We start from the raw sequence: 20,443 nt of genomic DNA on the forward strand, positions 1-20,443 counted from the left end.
CCTATTTCCTGGGGCTTCCGGGCATTAAACCCAAGTAAGCCTCTAAGGATACCACAGCATATGGTACCATCTAAGACTTGTCCTGTCAGTCTCCAGGAAGACTTGCAGAAAGAAAAATCACTTTTCCTGGCTTCTCGTTTTTTAGGCACACAATCTTCTCTAGTATGTAGCAACTTTCTTACAGGACCAGTCAAATAAACTGACCTAACTTTCACCACATGGGACCAGTCAAATAAACTGACATAACTTTCACCACATGGGTCTTTGTAAACAAAGACAAGATGTACTTCCCTGTATTTCTGTTGAAGACCACCTTACTTTAAAGGTATTTTTACTTGCTATAGCTACACTACACAAAGCTGTGACAGAAGTCATGCAGCTTAATGAAACAATGATGGAGATTAATTTAAAATAGCTAATGTCAAATAAGGCCATGTAACAAACAGTTAAAAACAAGAGCTCTAAAATCAGAACCAGGTCCAAACCCACCTACTCGCCACATGATGTTAGGCAAGTTAATTATCAACTCCAAATCCTACTTCCTTTATGTGTAAAATGAGTATCATGCCACTCATTTCCTAGGATCAATGATTAAATCAGATAACGGATGTACTGTTAGAATAGTTACTTGCACCTGATAAGCTACAGTTATGGACCACACACACTTAGTTATGTAGACAGACATACCTTCAAAAAGTCATATAATTTAAATAGGTTATGTCAACAACAGAGATTTTTATCACAAATGTACACTTTAGAACTTTGAAGGGCTTCAAAACCTAAAACATATCGTGCTGAGCAAAGCCCAAAATACAGGGGTAATACACAAGTGTTTGGAATTCATTTGGCCCATGCAGTTTTAAATCTTCCAAACTAAAAATACAGTGAATTAAAACACTTGACACATATACTTCAAAAGTTCATTTTAATAATTAAACCTGCACTTACCTGTCACTGAAAAAGCCAAATCCATAACCATATCATGGTGCCAATGTAAACATGTGTACGTATATTTCTTATCATCATAAAAATTCCTCCTATTGGAGAAAAACAAAACTCTTATTTTGACCACAGGTTTAAGTTAGGAAAATAATGGCATGCCAAATACAATAAACATAATATATACCAAACATAATAAATCATAATATAAAGGCTTCTGGTCTTAATGTGCACACTTTCTATTTCTAACCAGAGTGACTGACTTCTATAAATAATATGCCATCTGTGGTACCCTCCTAGATATTCACTATTGTCAGTCTTTCCTTTTTGGATAAAGGCAAACAAAAAGTTTTCTTCAATAAAATGATTATAGGCAACAAAAAATTTTTCACTCGCTTTATAAGCCCAAGGCTAGAAATTCTAAAACAGTAAGTATGAAATGAAAAGCACACAAAAAAGGAAAGGGAGGCTGTTTCCTTGGACCCAGAGATAGCCCTGTTCTACAGGACTAACGTAAAATAGTACATAAATGATCGCCATACTCTTCATGAGTAAACTGACCAAAGACGAATTTTGCCATCCATGTGACCAGATGCGATGCAGTCTTCCGTTGGGTGACATGCTACACATGTAAAATTGTTCTTAGCATGCTTCTTATTTCTTGATGATGATAAAGTAAACCTAGGAGAAAAAAAAAACAAATTCTCTTAATTATTAAAGTCGCTTGATAAGTGGTGACGTAGTTAAGTAAAAGAGAGTTCCCAGGAATAGCAACCAAAATTGTAGAGCTCAGAATTCAATAAATATAACTGCAGGATTTTTTTCAAAAAGAAAATTTTGATCAAGAATCAAGCATTCTGTTTTGTAAACATACATCAACATACAATATGAACTTCATGTAACTAATATTCTACCATAATAATTTATCTATGGAAGCCACTGACATTTAAGTAAAGATTTTAGTGATTTTTTTTTTTTGGCCTGGGCAAAGCTTGTTCAAATTTCTCACTGAACCTACATTTTAGCATGAGACATAATCAAACCTGAGACATTAGATCCGAGACAAATGGCTAATACATCAGAAAGGACAAATCCAAAGGGATCAATCTACTTGTTATAATATCTAGCCTATTTCCTATTCTTTGGCTGAATACTTGTCAATCTTGAGGCTCTGAAGAAGTCAGGATCAATATTATACTAAAAAGAAAGCAACTGGCTGGGCACAGTGGCTCACGCCTGTAATCCCAGCACTTTCGGAGGCTGAGGCGGATGGATTACCTGAGGTCAGGAATTCAAGACCAGCCTGACCAATATGGTGAAACCCCGTCTCCACTAAAAATACAAAAATTTGCCAGCCAGGTGGCAGATGCCTGTAGTCCCAGCTACTCAGGAGGCTGAGACAGGACAATCACTTGAACCTGGGAGGCGGAGGTTATAGTGAGCCGAGAACACACCATTGCACCAGCCTGGGCGACAGAGCAAGACTCTGTCTCAAAAAAAAAAAAAAAAGCAATCTTGGCAGGGTAAAAGGGAAGAGGTAGTTATTGCTTTCGAATAGTAACTACTCAATACTTAGCACTAGCTGCTCTAAATATGTCACCTTATTCATCATTACAACTCTGTTAGGTAGATATTATCTCCATTTTAAGTATGTTTTAAATTGAGGTGCAGTGGGCATCAAATAGAGTAAATCTGATCCAATTAAAACTTACATATCCCAAAGCCTACATTCATTCCTACATCCATAAAATGACAATGAGAATCATGTGGTGAAACCCTGTCAAACTACATCCAACTTTGACTCCAAGAATGCAGACTAGAATTCAGGTGTATAGGGCTTTTGGCTGGAAAAAGCTTCCTAGGTTTTGGTGACTAATAGTATGCTTAAAAACTATATGGTATGGTTAAAAACTATACCTCCATACTTCACAGTCTTACACTCCCTTGCAACATAAAACTAGGAATAGCTTTGGATTATAGGTATTAGGAAGAAATAAAATTATAAAGAACTCTTGAGCAAATAAAATAAAGCTAATAAAAATAATTCTTACCTTGATGTTGTTTTCTTTTTGAAAAAATAAACAGACAAGTAAAATTCCCGTACTGCAGCAACATATACTCCCTGGTATTTCAAAAAGAAGATAAACATTCACAAAAACAGTCAACACTCTTTTTCTTTTTTCTTTTTTTTTTTGAGACAAAGTCTCGCTCTTGTCCCCCAGGCTGGAGTGCGATGGTGAGATCTCGGCTCACTGCAAACTCTGCCTCCTGAGTTCAAGTGATTCTCCTGCCTCAGCCTCCCAAGTAGCTGGGATTACAGGAGCCTACCACCACGCCTGACTAATTTTTGTATTTCTAGTAGAGATGGGGTTTCACCATGTTGGCCAGGCTGATCTCATACTCCTGACCTCAGGTGATCCGTGTGCCTCGGCCTCCCAAAGTGCTGGGATTACAGGAGTGAGCCACTGCGACTGGCCCAACACTGTTTAAAAAGAAACATTCTCCCACAAAAGTTAACAGTAACTTTGTTCAGCTGATAAGAGTATATTAATATGATATATTCCACTTTGGCTGTAGAAAGAATAATCATACTATTAAAACAATGATAGAAAATTAAAAGATGAACTTAGGTCCTAAATCCTAAAACTAGACTCTCAAGCTTAAAGTACAATGACTAGAATTTTTTTCCATTAGGAATAACTTATATACACTAAAATACATTGTTTGATATACATGTACATCTACATAACCACTGCCACGAACAGGATCTAGAACATTTCCTTCCTCAGAAATGCCCCCTCCTCCCTCTTTACAGTCATTCCTCAATGTTCCCATCCCACCTATCTGTTTTGATCACCATAGCTTATTTCTCGGCTGGTTGTAGAATTTCACATTCATGAAATGGTAAAATATACACTCTTTTCTGCTTGTCCTCTGTGGCTCAACATCATCCATCATCTTTTTGAATTTAATCTACATTCTCATGTGTGTCATTAGCTCCTTTCTATTGCTGAGCGGCATTCCACTGTATGCATATCACATTTGTTTATTCTCTTGCTGATGAATATTTGGGTTAATTTACATTTTGGAGCTACTATGAATAATCACTCTTGTACACATCATTTTGTGGTTATGTTTTCATTTCTCTCTATGTAGGAATGGAATTGCTAGGTAAATGTATTTAACTTTGCTCTATATCCTGTCAACATTAGCTATTCTAGTGGACTTAAAAGTGGTATGTTGCTATGGTTTTAATTCGTATTTATTTGATGACTAACAATGCTGAAGAATGCTGACATTAATGATGTTAAAAAAGTTTACTCTGAGAAATTAACTCTTTTCAGAATAATGCCAAAATAATGCTACAAACTTAAGACTAAAGAAGCATGCCGCTACAGTGATGTCCGGAGGCTTTTCATAGCATTTGATTTTAAAATAGTAAAGTAACTGTTAACAGGGAATGGCTGAAGAAATCACAGTATAAACATCAGTTATAATTTATGAAAAACATGTTAGTATACACACATGCTGCAATGTTAAGTGAAAAAAAGATGAAAAGACTTCTGATCTTAATTCTTTTTGGGAAAAGTTATTTTATGAATGTTAAGAAAAAAGCCTAGAAAGAGATTCTTCAATTATCACTGGTGAGATTATAGGTTTTATTTCCTCATTATATTTTTCTGTAGTTTCCAAATTTTCTATAATGGGCATATTAATTATGAACAGGGAGGCCATAATTTCTAAAGACACATAGTCTAAGAGAGTTTACAAAGGCATTAGGACAGAATACACAAAAATAAGGATAGTCCTAAAAAATCTATACCATAAATACATGCTAAAGCAATGAAGAGGCTTCTTAGTTACTAATACAAATATAGTAATTCAATGGAATATAAAATCACTGTAACATAAAATGCTCAGCAAAGAGATTGCAGGAAAGAAATTTTAGGTACAAAACAGAAAACGAACAAAACATAATTTACCTCGTTTCCAAAGGCAATGCACTTGGGTGACTGGTTTATGTAATCCAAAACAAAGGACAGCTCCTTGGCTTCTACTTCCTGGCTTGATGATTTTGGAAGCTTCACTGAAACCAGCTGAAATATATCTAGCCAAAGGAAGCTATATTACTATAAAGCTTCTCCAGAGAGAGCAAACATGTGCAAGGAATTTATTCATATGATTTTTGTTTTGAGACGAAGTCTCACTCTGTCGCCCAGGCTGGAGTGCAGTGGCGTGATCTCGGCTCACTGCAACCTCTGCCTCCCAGGTTCAACCAATTCTCCTGCCTCAGCCTCCCGAGTAGCTGGGACTACAGGCATGTGCCATCAAGCCTGGCTAATTTTTATATTTTTAGTAGAGATGGGGTTCCACCATGTTGGCCAGGCTGGTCTCGAACTCCTGACCTCAAGTGATCCACCTATCTTGCCTCCCAAATTGCTGTGATTATAGGTGTGAGCCACTGTGCCTGGCCCTATGAAACTGCTAATCAGTACTCTAGAATTTATTTGATGCAAGATGATAATTCTAGGCTAATCTTGAACAAAACATACCTTAAAGCTGGACTCTTTGTTTGAATGAGCAAGTTTTAAATGGAAGTCTAATTCCATAACTCATGTATATAAATGCCCCAAATATACAGAAATACAAATCAACTTGTATTTTACTGGTGCATTTTACTTTCCAAGTATTAAGCTGGGTGTTAAAATGGAAAAAGAATATGAATGTTGGTGAACTGAGTAGCCAAAAGCAACAAACCATCTGAGAGTTTTCAGAAATGCTATGATGGGCCTGCCATAATATTAGGGTAAAATCTCCTTTTCTGTAATACCGACATATTCTTCTCTTTATATCCCTTTAAAAAATATCTCCTTAAGGGTATTCTTTTTACTCAAAGTAAAAGCAAAAGTCCTTCCAATAGCCTACGATGCTAAATATAATCTATTCTCCACTGGCTCACTCCCACCCACCTCCCTTCTCCAATATAGCTGCACAGCCCTTCTTCCTCTCATTTAATATTTACTCCTCCTATGTTGCCCATTTCCCTCCCCTGCTTTATTTTTCTCTAGACCACCTTTCATCTTACCGTATCATATTAACTAATCCAGTCAGTTTACTACTGGGACTTAGAAGTGTTTTGTTTTGTGCAATCATAACAGTATTTAGCACAAGGTGGGTGCTCAATTAGGTGCTGAATGACTATATGACACATAGTCAAGAAGTAATACCATCAAAAATAACATGTAAATAAAAGGCTAATTTGTTTTTAAACCAGAGAAGTAACTGCAACACAATTTATTCAATTTTCTATCAGAGAGTCTGGTTTTGGGCTGTGGAACATAGATAACACAGAAAGGGTACACATATATGTATAATATATGTTTTTGTATTTGAGTATGAGAGGCCACTGGTGCAGTAAGCAAGCCAGCTAGCACAGGGGATCTTTTCAAGCCTGACTGACATTTTTATGTAGCAGCTATCTAGATTTTCTTATGCTGGGTGCCCATTATATACCAAGTACTGAAGACTAATAATAGATCTCATTATGAGAAAAATTTAGATTATGACACAAGATCATTACTTTAGATCAGTCGTTTTCCACCCTGTCTTGCGTATCAGACACAACTGGGAAATTTTTCAGTAAACTAGGCCCCAGCACACAGAATCTTATTAAGTTCTTCACGTGATTCTTATGTGCAGTCAGTGTTTAGAATCATGGGTAAAAAGTTTTGCTACAGCTATTGGCAACCACTTTTCCAAGTGAGGAATCATGGAGTGAGTACAGGAAGTTGTTACCAAATATGAGTGATGAGCACAATCACCTGGGACGATATTGAAAATGCAGATTCCTAAAGTACATCCCAAACCTAGTGATCAACTGCCTGTCAGGAAGATTAGGAACCTGAATTTTTTGTAAACATGTGAACTGTTATCAGAAATCCAGGTATTCAATATACAAAACCGAACTTAAGTATCAAAAAGAGTGCTATGTTTGAAGTAGTCATCTGGCAAGATGACTTAATTATTTTTAAGAATGTTGCCATCTCCAGAACATTATTTGAAATGTCCTTTGGAGGTGGTTTAGTGATCCTCCCACCTCGGCCTCCTGAGTAGCTAGGACTGTAGCCACCACATGTAACTTACTTTTCTTTCTTTTTTTCTTTTTAGAGACAGGGTCATGGTATATGTTGCCTAGGCTGGTCTCAAACTCCTGACCTCAAGCAACCCTCCTGCCCTGGCCTCCCAAAGCGCTGGGATTACAGTTGTCAGCCATCATGCCCAGCCCCACTATCATCTTAAACCTGCTTCATATTCTTCATTCTGAACACAACTGTATTTTATGGAGGACACCACAGGATACAGTGGTATTCTTGAATTTGGGGATCAGAAAATTTCTTTAGATGTGCCCTCAAGTCAGTGTTCTGTTTTATCAAATTCTATGATAAGGGACAATTATTTGTAATCACTGAGAATATCCTAGGAATTCCTAAAATGCTGATGCATGGCAGTTTCAGTGGACCAATGTTCCAAAGACAGTGAAAATGTAATTAATAATAACTTAGTCACATTATTGGTTCTTAATATCAACCAATTTTTTTTGTTTTTTTTGGAGACAGAGTCTCGCTCTGTTACCCAGGCTGGAGTGCAGTGGCGCCATCTCGGCTCACTGCAAGCTCCACCTCCTGGATTCACGCCATTCTCCTGCCTCAGCCTCCCGAGTAGCTGGGACTACAGGAGCCCGCCACCACACCCAGCTAATTTTTTGTATTTTGTTTAGTAGAGACGGGGTTTCACCGTGTTAGCCAGGATGGTCTAGATCTCCTGACCTTGTGATCTGCCCACCTCGGCCTCCCAAAGTGCTGGGATTACAGGCGTGAGCCAATGAGCCTGGCCAATATCAACCAATTTTCTATGCCATTTCCACCCTGACTCAAGAAAGTAAGAAGTGTTCAATGATACATAAAATGATAGTGATGCTTAATAACAGATTTAAGTTCAGTAGAAAAATTCTATCCACCTTTGTAAAGCAGATTTAGAGGTCTGCAGTCTACTATTACAACTACATAAAAAATAACCCCTCCCTCACTGCATAGTTCAGAATTCATACAAAGCATCTCCAAATGAACACAATAATGACAAAAGCAATTTAAATGTCCATTCTAAAAACTGTTGGCGTCAGATTAAAACCAAAATGTTAAATTTTGAGGAACTGTAAAATGTAAAGAGCCACTCAATGCCATATATAATAAGTTAATTATACCGTACCTGGTTTTTCTTTATTTACTATAACAAAGACAGAATCTTCAGCTTGGGCAAGAGTAAAGAGGGCATGAAGTTTACATCCAACTATGAAAGTCTGAAAGATAAAGAGCACCACAGTGTTTACTGTCTGTTCCCTCCAGTGGAACATAAGATCCATTAAGGCAGGGATTTTTATGTATTTTGCTCATTGCTGTATTCCCAACATAAGGAGAGTACCTGGCTTACAGAAGACAACTAATACATATTTGTTAAATACCCTTTCAAGTTTCCTACATATAGATCTGAAATGGTATTGTATTGAATGTATCATAATTTTAACTGACATCAAGGTCATATTTAACTTTTTTCCTACCATAAACAACGCTATAAGGACTTTGCATACAGGCCATTATTCGAGGTGAGACTGCTGTAGCAAAACGTGTTTATTGATTTTCAGTTTTAACTCTCATTGGGTAAAAAAGTGCCTGTTTCTCTATACCTATCGCTAGATTTTTTTTCAATCTACAATTTGGCTAAATTTATGAAGGGAAATATTGTGTCATTTGTTTTAATTTAGATTTCTTTATTAATGAGTTTAAGCATCTCTTCATATTTATTAGCTACTTGTATTTCTTTTCTGTGAATTCACATATTCCTACTTTATGCCAATTTCTTCTACCAGGCTATTAGTTTTTCCTTATTGGTTTTTGGGAAGATTTTTGTATATTTGGAATAATATCTTTTGAAAATATCTTCTTCCAGCTTTAACTTGTCTTTTATAAGTGGAAAATTTTTATATAGTCAAATTAATTTTTTTGATGTTATTTTGTAACTTCTTTAGAAGTCTATTTAAATATTTGGCCTTATAGAAAGAAACAGTACATCTACCATTAAATTACATTGCCTTTTTTTTTCACACAAGAAAAAGTAAAGATCAATCCACATACCTTTATTAAGATGCCATCTATATAGTCCCACAGTTTAATTGTGCCATCAAGGGAACAAGAATACAGCTAAAAGGGTAAAACCATACAAAATTGATTAAAAAAAAGAAATTCATCAAGATATCAAATGAATAATTAAATGTTGATCAGGGGCATTTTCTATTCATTAATTCACTGTTAACCTTAAAGAGGTAGAGTCATTTATTTATATTGCTTCTGCAAAACAAGCTTTTCACAGCTTTCTGCAAGAAGCAGATCCATCCATTTCAAGTTTTAACTAAGAGAGAGAGGAAAAAAGTCAACTTTCTATCTTGAAGAGGGAGATGGTAAGGTTTTGAATGAGATATGAAAAGCACCTAGGTGCAGTGGCTGCCACCTGTAATCTCAGCACTTTGGGAGGCCCAGGCAGGTGCACCACTTGAGGCCAGGAGTTCGAGACCAGCCTGGCCAACATGACGAAACCCCTACAAAAATTAGCCAGGCGTGATGGCACATCCCTGTAATCCTAGCTACTCGGGAGGCTGAGGTTGCAGTGAGCTGAGATCACGTCGCTGTACTCCAGCCTGGGAGACAGAGTGAGACTCTCCAAAAAAAAAAAACAACAACAAACAAACAAACAAAAAACACCCACACAAGAGCTTGTTGCTCTTCCTGCCAGAACTCAGTTTACTCGGTTTTATTAGCCAAACTCCTTTCACCTTATATGAGTATTAAGGGAGTGCTTCTTAAGCGACTGAAGAATATTCTGCTTAAAAAAAATTTCTTCCAATCCATCAAGGACCAATACTTTCACAAAATACAATAGAAATTATAATGTGCTTGGATGCTGTGGCAGTGTCAAAGTGTTTTGTGACACTCACATTCTCTACTCTTATACAGAATGGTAACTAACGGTTTAGGACACTGGTCTGTGGACCATACTTTGATAGCACCAGAAGACCTTACTAACACATAGGTTTATTTTTGTCCTAGTGTACTTAGTTTTATTCATACTAAGTTTCCGCTAGATTTTTTGTTTGTCGTTGTTATAGGAAAATACTTTGCTTATAATGTTTACAAAGAATTTTAATATTTTTAAATAAAGTGGCAATTTTAGGATTTCTGCAAATGGAGACATGGACTCAGAGAAGAGGAATGTAAAAATGTTGGAGTAAAACCATATTATCTATCCAAGTCAAAAAATTATACAAACTAGGAAATTTATATCACAATCACTGCATATGAGAATCATAAATATGGACTAGTAAAATGTAACAAGTCAAACATATAATTACTGTCAAAACAATGGTTAATACACAATACTGTGACTCCTAGGTCCAGAACTGCTGCCCCTGCACCTCAACCAAATCTACTGATAAAACTGCCCTTCTCTAATTTTATTCACTTTCAGTCATCTGAAACAAAGCTTTTATGAATTGTGTATACGTTTTTTTGGCTATAAAACTTAGTATATGGACTTCACAAATTTCAATTTTAACAAAATAATAGTTTTGCTATTAAAAACATTCAAATACTACACACAGCGATAAACTTTTGTCAAACCCTCAGAGGACGGCAAACATAAAATATATACTTGGATCTCGCAGAAAAGTTACTTAACTTTGATTTTTAGAAGTAGCTCATTTAATTTTCAAAAGAAAAGATTGGTGCTACTTTATTTCCTTTGGAATAAAAGTGAATGGCAATGCAAATCCATCCTTAATCAGTAACTTCCAAGTTGGCTGTGACTAATCCAGGAAAATGGAATTGGATTAAAAATGAGAGCAAGAACAAAATATTGTTGAGATAAAATTTTAGTAGATGTGCCGAAACTTAAGAACAGAATTAACATGACTATTTCATTATTCTTAAATACTGAGAAAGAAGGGCTGCTTTGTGGGGGACGTGGGAAAATCTGGACTAAATTAAATTCCCAAATTTGTCTTGAAACTAACTAGTTGACCCACTCACCAAACAAATTTTCTTATCTAGACACTGGTCTTAAGACTAGGCAATATCTAGAGTAAGCCAGAGCCTTACTTCTAAAGGAACATATCTACCAAATCAATACCTCCTGGCCAACATTTTTCAAAACGTGTTCCAGAAACCAAACGGTTCACAAGTCAAGTAAGTTTGAGAAACACCAAATACTACATACCACTTTTGGATATTCGCAATGCATGTAAGGGAACCTAAAAAGACCTACAATCAACAAATACATTTAACTGTGCCTAGCCCTGAATTTCAGAAACTCAGACAGCCAAGAATATCCTTCTCAAGGAACACCTATTAGCATTCTGTGGAACAAATGGTTCACAGAATACGCTATACGCAATGTAATTTAGCAAGTGAAAAATACCCTACAACTGAAAATAAGCAAATATTTTACTTATAACCTGGAAAGTTTCTCAGTCAAATTCAATTCAAATTTTTCTGTCAAGAACAAAGCCAATCTTAAAGTATTCAGCTACAAACTGTTTGACACCTGTAGATGGTTGTTGGGGTTAAGTTGGATTCCAGTCACCAGATTTCTGTGTCCATGCAGTATGTGTACACACTCTTCTGTAACTGTGCTATAAACTTTAACAAAGTCTCCAGAGACACAGAAGATATACCTGGAAAAAAAAGAAAGAAAAGTAAGTTTTACATACTGTATTAGCCTGTTTTCACACTGCTGAAAAAGACATTTTTCATCATTGTTTCAGTGGTCTTGAACTCCTGGCCTCAAGTGATACACCTGCCTGGGCCTCCCAAAATGCTGACATTAAGGTGGGAGCCATTGCACCTAGGTGCTTTTCGTATCTCATTCAAAACCTTACCATCTCCCTCTTCAAATTTATAAAGGAAAGAGATTTAATGGACTCACAGTTCCACGTGGCTGGGGAGGCTTCACAATCATGGTAGAAGGCGAAAGGCATGTCTTACACGGTGGCAGGCAAAAACAGAACTTGTACAGGGGAGCTCTCCTTTATAAATCCATCAGCTCTCGTGAGACTTATTCACTACCACAAGAACAGTATGGGGAAACTACCCCCATGATTCAGTTATCTCCAATTGGGTCCCACAAGATGTGGAAATTATGGGAGCTACAATTCAAAATGAGATTTGGGTAGGGACACAGCCAAATCATATCACATACTCAGTAGGTAGTAGGATCTTTTTACTGTCCATGATAAAAATGCAACAGACATTTCTTTTGGTATAGTTTAAGAATTGTATACTCAAATTTGTGTGCCTTTTGTCTATGGGGACATCTATGACCAATCAGTTCATTAACTCAGAAGAGATTATTAACTCAGAAAAGATTAATGATGCCAGTATCACATCTCTTGCCTGTTTGTAGACAGAGGCTATAAATGGAATTATCCTGCAAAAACAGCCAACTTAACCAAGTTGCCTGCTTATTAAATGGATGCAGACACTGTGCTAGTCAATATCAACTATTACACTTCAAACAGCAGTGTTTTTCCATGTCCCCAACATCTCCATGGTTCACTGGCAACACCAGCTTACAAATGGTAAGTCAAAGGTTCTGCTCCAGTTGGTGAGGTCTGGGCCTTTTGTACAGAAAAATACAAAGACTTTATTCCATTTTTTGTTTCTTGTTGCTGAAATGCTGGCTTTGCTTTGTCTTTCTGGATTTGTGGATTTCTTCCATGTAGCAGCAGCTACTAAATTACTAAAAGCAGTTAAGCTACTTGGGGCACTGTTTGACTACTTTCATGATATTATCACAGAACAAGGTGCAGAAATATAAATCTTCTTGTATCTTCCAAGTAAAAAATATTTGCTCCGTGCCTATTATATTTATAGCAGTACTCTCTTATTTATGGTTTCACTTTCCCTGGTTTTAATTACCTACAGTCAAGATCAATCTGAAAATATTAAATGGAAAATTCCAGAAACAATTCATAAGTTTAAAATTGTATGCCATTATCAGTAGTGATGAATTCCCTTGTCTCACCTGAGACATGAATCATTCCTTTTTCCAGCATTCTTGCTGTAGACACACCTGCCCGTTAGTCATGTAGAAACTGTCTAGGTTATCCTATCCACTATTGCTGTACTGAAGTACTTATGTTCAAGTAACCCTTACTTTACTTAATAATGGCCCCAAAGTATAAGAGTAGTGATGCTGACATATTGTTCTAATTGTTCTATTTTATTAGTTACTGATGTTAATCTGTGCCTAATTTATAACTTAAACTTTATCATAGGTATGTATGTATAGGAAAACACTTACTATATAGAGCGTCTGGTATTACCTGTGGTTCTAGGCATCCGCTGAGGGTCCTGGAACATATCCTCTGTGGACAAGGGAGAGCTACTGTATTACAACACACTAAGAATGAATTTGTTGCAAACTGGGGCCACTACTATCCTATTTTATTAGTTCAAGACACTTGATTTTCACATGTTCATCTCTTTGAAATTAGGATGCATCTTATAATCAATGGAATCTTGTAAGTGCTATCAGCCAGGAGGCATGGTTGTATGAAATGGTATAAGATCAAGAATGTATGAGCAACAAAGCATTTGCGATATATAACCTGCCCTTTGGCTGGAGCCTCTTCTCCATTCCCACGAGTACTTCAGTTCAGAGGCTTAACATCTCCATCCTGGACCACTCTTCAGGGATTCCTACAGTCTCCAGGTACAGTCCTTCAATGCAGCTTTCATAGTCACACCAGACTAATTTTGCAAATTTGACCATATTACTTCCTCAGATAAAGTTAAAATCCTTCAATGTTTTCCCTCTGCCTTTAGGAAATGATCCAAATTCTTAAGGCTTTGGTAGTCTGATGCCAGTCTAACTTGAACTACTTTTTCACTTAACGCTGTGCTCTATTAAAATAGTTCATAACTCCAACAATTTCCCCCATCCCCCAGACACACCCTATCAATATGAAGAGGTCCTTTAGATATGGCTTCCTTGAGACAGTGGTGGGTAGGGGGCTGCTGTTGGCCAAGAAAACTTTACCTAATTGATTCTGATAAGCTTCCTCAGAAAAAAGGAATGTCCTCTCTTCTTGTTTCTCAGCATAGAACAATGGCTTCAATTACTTAAATGCAACCCTTCAAAGTCAACTTTCTCTCCATGATTTTGCACTCTCTGCTATCTACATAGAACACGTTTTCTAATTACTTTTTTATTTCCTAAGAGTAAGCTTATTTAACTTTTAATTTTGAAATAATTTTAGATTTACAGAAGAATTACAGAGTTCCTGTATACACTTCACCTAGCTTCCACAAATGTTAGCACCTTACATAAGCACAGCACGTTAGTCAAAACTAAGATATTAACACTGGTACATGACTATTGACTACATAATTTATTTGGAGTTCTTCACTTTTTCCATTAATGTCTTTTTTATGTTCCTAGACCCCAATCCAGCATACCACATAAGCTGTCATATCTTCTCAGAACCTTCCAATCAGTGACAGTTTTTCAGTCTTTCCCATTTCTCAGAACTCTTGACTACTGCTTTAAGATTCAGCTCAGAATTTTCTCCCGGAAGCCCTTCCTCATCTTCTCATTCTAGATCAGCACCCGTCCTAATGTGCTTCTACATGACAGTGGGCTTAGCTCCATCTAAGAACTTACCACAAGGCATTAAGACTGTCTGTGTACTACGTTTCTCCTCTACCAGATTGTGAGTCTTTGAGGTGAGACACTGTGTTTCCACTTATTAGAAGCAATAATAAGTCAAACACAAATGGATTCGAATGCCAGCTTTATTATGCATTAGCTGAATGGGGGAGAATTTACTTAACCTCTTTAAACTTCACATCTCCACTTACAGTTAGCCACTGTAAAATGCAAATAATACGTTCTCATAGAGTTTGAGTGAAACATTGCATGCAAATACAAGCTTAGCATACACAGTAAGCACTCACTAAATAGGGATAATACCTTAACCTTGTAGACTGGAAGGTGTGTAATGCACCCACCACAACATCTGTCACATAGGATTCATCTTTGTTGAGAAAGTGAAGAAGTAAGAAAGTAGGGATGTTTCAAGTCGGAACCAAGATTTAAACTAGACTCTGAAAGATGTATGATTTAAGGGGTGGGAAGAAAAAATAGCAACATAAGCAAAAGCAAGGAAATAGTATGATTATGTACAAGATATAGATAATGTACTTATCTGACAAGCAAAGTATCTATAATGGGTAGTATCAGGAAACAGTTGGGTAGGAAGAGTTGAGCTATATCAGAGAAGGGACTGAAAGCTACATAGAGGAGCCATAGTTAAGGCGGCAACAAAAAACTGTTACAAAGTTCTGAGCAAGACTAGGAATAAGAGTTAGAGTAATAATGTTATAACAGTAACAACTTAGGAAAATTGTTACAGCAGCAATACTCAGAATGATCTGTAAGGGAAAAATACTGAGTTTGGGTCATTAGCTTGTGGGCAATTTAGGAAAGTGAAAGGCACGGATGACTCATTGTTTCAGTTTTCTCTACCCTAACAACCCCAGTGCAATAATTCGTAGCACCATATAACTGTGGGATGCCGTAGAATGGGATGCAAACAGAACTGGACTGAGAGTCAGTAATATCTAATACGGGAACACCAGGAACTTACATGTATACCCACATGCCCCTCAGAACAACCTCCTCAAGTACCCAGAACAGAGTTTTTGTTCTAGTTTCAAGAGGAAGCCGCCAAAATTCCACAAGTCTGTCTTTTTATGATTTTGGCTTTCTTGATGAGCACCTTGAGGTAAAATACAAAATTATTCCTCTTTGTGTAAGGCAGCCAACCCCTTGTGGTACCTTGTAGATAATATTCAAATCTTTGCTGAGTTCATTAAAATCCTGTCATTTGTTAGATACATGGTTTTAATTATTAGCTCATATATAGATGACAAAAAAAAAAAATCTCTAAATCTTGACCAAGCTCTCCAAACTTTAGTCCTGAATTTCTACCTACTACTAGCTATATCCACCTGGTTGTTTTACAGGTACCTTAGAGTTAATAATCCCCGAACTGAACTCTATCTCCCCATTGACATTGACTGTAAAATCACTCTAAAACCCTGTCTCTTTTCTCTATGTTCAATATTACCTTAGTTTGGGCAAAAGTGATTTCTTGCTTGGATGCCTGCACTGGTCTTCTAACCCCTGGTCTCTATTCTTCCAGAGTCTTTTCCTGCCATCTCTTATACCCTATGCTGCAATTACACTGACTTTACATAGAAGGCTCAATCTCCCCAGTTTTCAAGGCCCCCAGATTTCAAGCTTGTTTGCCTGGCATTCCATCCCCCAGTATCAATGGCGAGGCAAACTCTTGCCATTGCTGCAAGAACAACTATGAAGGGAAAACTGACTATGTAACTCCCTCTTCTATGCCATCACTGTACTTTGAGTACACCAGCCTACCCAGCTCTCATTTCTCCACTCACCAACATGTATCATAGAGTTTTACAGTTTTCAGGTTAACATTATTGAAGAAACACAATCAAATTACAACTGATTACTGCTGTCCCCTTAAAGAATTAAAAAACCATTCTCTTTGGTCCATACAACAACCAACAACTGGCTGCATGTGTCCTTTCCAACCTCATTTCCCACTACCTCCCTTAATATATACCATTCTTACTAGCTAACTGTACCAGCCTGTTCAACAGAAATCACTTCTTTCTTGCTTACATTGTCCTCCCCACCTGAAGTGTCTTCTGTCCATATTCCCCACTTAAAATATCATCTAGGCCTAGCACGAATGTTATTTGCTCAGCAATCTTCTCCATCCTTCTTAGTTTGGGAAGTAATCTCTTCTTATGAGCTCCTTCCTACAGTACCACAGTAAGAAAAATCTGTTACTGAGTATTCCTTTTCCTCACTAGACTGTAAGCTCCTCAAAGGCAGGTTCAATATTAAAATTATCTTAGTTTTTGTCATTGCAGCATGTTATACATAATATACAGTTGACAAGTACTTAAAAAATGAATTGTTGGGCTTAGCAAATCAAACACACAATGGACCTCATTATAATGAATAAGGTATAGGAACAGTACACTGAAGAAGAAACTGGTTACATGGATATGAGTCCGAAGTGTCACAGTGTGACAGCCTCTTAAAGCCTGTTTCTTCCTTTGATTCATCAGATCAATGTCAACAAAGCCAAAGGACTCTTTTATTTATTTTTTTTTTTGGCTTCTAAGGCAATTTATGAAAGCTCTTTCATAAATTGCTCAACTGTAATCGCCTCACTTTGGGAGGTTCAGGTGGGCAGATCACTTGAGGCCAGGAGTTCCAGGGCAGCCTGGCCAACATGGCGAAACCCTCTCTACTAAAAATACAAAAATTAGCGGGCGTGGTGGCCCGTGCTTATAATACTTGCTACTCAGGAGGCCGAGGCACCAGAATTGCTTGGAACCAGGGAGAAGGAAGTTGCAATGAGCCTAGATCGAGCCACTGCACTCCAGCCTGGGTGACAGAGTGAGACTGTATCAAAAAAAAAAAAAAAAGAATATTGTGGAGGCTACAAACTTTCATAAAACACTATCTCTACTCTTCTAAGACAGAAAGGGTTTTTTGATTTTATTAAGTGTCACTCTACCTGAAGTTATTTGAAAATCTGACAATACAGTAGTAATGATTACAGCTACATACAATGAGCCATTATGTGCCGGGCACTGTTGTCTGTAGTTTTAACATATTGAGGCATTTAATCCTCCCAATAACCACGTGAGATGAACTAAATATTATCCCCCTTTACAGATGATGGCAACTGAGGCAAAGATTAAGAAACTTACAAAGGTTTCATAATGTAAGAAGTGGATTTTGAAGCCAGGGAGTGGTTTGGTTTCCAACTACACTGAGAAAAGAGACCAAGTCTTAGCGTATTTTTATCTCATAAAGAATCTAACATCTATTTTCATGTACAGTTCCAAAAAGACTGCACTATGCTCTATGCACTATGCTTCAGGGGTGAGGAGTGGGTAGAAAAAGCGGAATAGTTTTAGGTTTTAGTCACTCTAAAACATGATTCTGTACGAAAAGAGTAGGTACTGCAAAGGTACTGGCATACACATCCACGCCTGGGCCATTTTCCAGCCGCCCGAGCACCTTCCAGATCCTCAACACGGAGACCGGCTCCAGGGCCTTTCAATCTACCTGCAGGTAAACTGTCCAGAAATCGGGGGGCGCACCCCAACCTGCAGTGCTAACTGGACCTCCCAGGTACCCTGGGGATACCCCACAGGCGCGTGCTCTACCCAAAGCCGATATCCGCCAGACGGGCGAGTCCGAACGCGGCTGACAGTTCCTTCTCCCCGACCCTCGAGACACTCACGCCCCGCCCCTCAGCCGACAAAGCGCGGTGCCCCTCATACTTAGAATCTGCAGAGAACACAGCTCTCCTAAAGTTCAACTCGCTGCCGCCACAACGAACCACGCGGATGTTCTCCTCTTCCACCATCTTTGCGCAGTCGCAGAAGAGCCAATCTCTGGTCCCGCCCTGAACTTCCTATGCTGAGCCGGGTAATAAGGCTGTTCCCAGCCCACAGAACCCACCCACGGGCCCTTCTAGGCCTGAGACTCCGTGGTGGGACTCCGCTTCCGTGCAGCCATCTTTTGTGTGGGCAATGTCAAACTAAGACACTTGTAAGAAAAGGTGAAAGCAAAACAGAGACTTAGAGACAATCAGTTTTTATTGTATACCTATACACAATTATTTAATACAGGCATATTTCTCTCAGGCCTTGTCAACCTGACTCTATGGCTTTTTCCGCCAGAAGGGAAAAGTGGCGAACAGTGTACCACGTGACCTCCAGTCGTCCCACCGGAGGCGTCGCTTTCTAGTGTCTGTGGTCTCGGCGCTGCAGGATGACGCGAGCCCTTCGCGTCGCTGGTTTTCTTGGTCGCCGCGTTGAGTTATTGGGTGGAAAGGTAGCTTTCTCTTCCTTGTACAGCTTTTTGTTCCTCTCATGAGCCGTTCTTCTGTTCTTGTGAGCATCGCTTAGGTTCCTACAGAATCTCCACAGTCCTAGGGCCTAGCTTTCTTCCTTTGGAAATCTGGCTTCTACTCCGGGATTCTGGTGCATCTTCCCCAGCGTTCAGTGTAGCTGCTCGGGCTAATCTGACATTCGGCCAGTCCCGCCAGGTTTCAGGGCGCTGCTCTCTGGTTTCCTGAGTTTTACCTTTTCCCATTAGCGGATAGAGTCTGTGGGTTAGGAACCCCTAAAATCCGAGCATGTTTATTTTTGCCAGTTTATCTCCAGTTTTCGTTTGTAAACTTACACGTATCATATTCTTGGACTCTGTTTATTATGTTGCCTATTTTGATTTCGCTTCTTGATTTGTTGATTTACCACAAAATTACCAAGGTCTCAAGTATAGTCACATGTCACATAAGGATTTTTCAGTCAATGCATATAACATGGTGATTCCGTAAGATTATAATACTGTGTTTTTACTGTACCTTTTATGTGTTTAAATACACAAATACTATTCTGTTACAATTGCCTGCAATATTGAGTACAGTAACATGTTGTTCAGATTTGTAGCCTAGGAGCAATCAGCTATAACGTACAGCGTAGGTGTGTAGTAGGCTGTACCATCTAGGTTTGTGTAGGTACACTCTATGATATTCACACAATGATGAAATCACCTAAAATGCATTTCTTAGAACATATCGCCATCATTAAGCCACACATGATTATGCCCATAAGTTTATTTATTGTGGAGAAATACAATATTCACAAAGGTCAAGACATATCCTGGGACAGCACCACTGTAAAATCCAGGGATAAATTTACTTTTTACTGAGGAGTCTAGCTTATTAAAGTGCTCAAAACTTTATTATTTGAGGAGCCAGAACTAGAAAGGGAGATATTTAATAATTTTGGTTTATCTCAAGCTGTAACCAGCTTTCTCTTTCATGACTGTGATACCCTTTGTCACAGTGGATGGAGCGTAAAATATCACTTTTGATTCTGCAGCCTTAACCTCTTTTTGTTCAGTCTCTTGATGTCTGCACAATAAATCTTTTAAGGACTTTGTTGGGTACTTTGTAACCTGATACAGGCTTTTTCTTAGGGCCTGAGTCAAGAAACAAAATAAATATTTTCACTCAAATTAGTGTGACTTTAGTTGTATGTTACTGTATGGTAACTTTAGATTTTTCAGAAAAGAATCAGAAATCCTGATATGGACAAAAACTAGCTGGATTGATAAACCTGTAGGAGGATTATTTTACACAGGGTTTTAATTTACTGAAGTGCCCAGAAAGATAAGTCATTTGTATTTTGATTTCTTTTTACATAATTTTTAAGGAACCAATGCCACCTACAGCTGTTTAATTAATAGTGCCTTGTCTTTATCATATAAC

At 37.9% G+C, this 20,443-nt stretch overlaps 1 protein-coding gene and 1 long non-coding RNA gene across 2 annotated transcripts in view; one reads left to right on the forward strand and one right to left on the reverse strand.

The window, feature by feature from the left end:
* WDR75 (WD repeat domain 75) overlaps positions 1 to 18,550 on the reverse strand; it is a 33,959-nt gene extending 15,409 nt beyond the window's left edge. The window contains exons 1-8 of the mRNA XM_032755184.2: positions 18,447 to 18,550; positions 11,590 to 11,719; positions 9,129 to 9,194; positions 8,206 to 8,296; positions 4,923 to 5,047; positions 2,991 to 3,061; positions 1,501 to 1,620; positions 949 to 1,037 (exon numbers count right to left, since the gene is read on the reverse strand). Of these exons, the coding sequence (XP_032611075.1) occupies positions 949 to 1,037; positions 1,501 to 1,620; positions 2,991 to 3,061; positions 4,923 to 5,047; positions 8,206 to 8,296; positions 9,129 to 9,194; positions 11,590 to 11,719; positions 18,447 to 18,532 (778 nt within the window). The 5' untranslated portion in view covers positions 18,533 to 18,550. The remainder of the gene's footprint in view (positions 1 to 948; positions 1,038 to 1,500; positions 1,621 to 2,990; positions 3,062 to 4,922; positions 5,048 to 8,205; positions 8,297 to 9,128; positions 9,195 to 11,589; positions 11,720 to 18,446) is intronic.
* A 377-nt stretch (positions 18,551 to 18,927) lies between these two features.
* Positions 18,928 to 20,443, forward strand: part of LOC131383732 (uncharacterized) — a 244,123-nt gene continuing 242,607 nt past the window's right edge. The window contains exon 1 of the long non-coding RNA XR_009213980.1: positions 18,928 to 19,002. This is a non-coding gene — a long non-coding RNA (uncharacterized LOC131383732). The remainder of the gene's footprint in view (positions 19,003 to 20,443) is intronic.

This window comes from Hylobates moloch, unplaced genomic scaffold (assembly GCF_009828535.3).
Source record: "Hylobates moloch isolate HMO894 unplaced genomic scaffold, HMol_V3 SCAFFOLD_1, whole genome shotgun sequence".
In the NCBI taxonomy this organism is placed as follows: Eukaryota; Metazoa; Chordata; class Mammalia; order Primates; family Hylobatidae; genus Hylobates; species Hylobates moloch.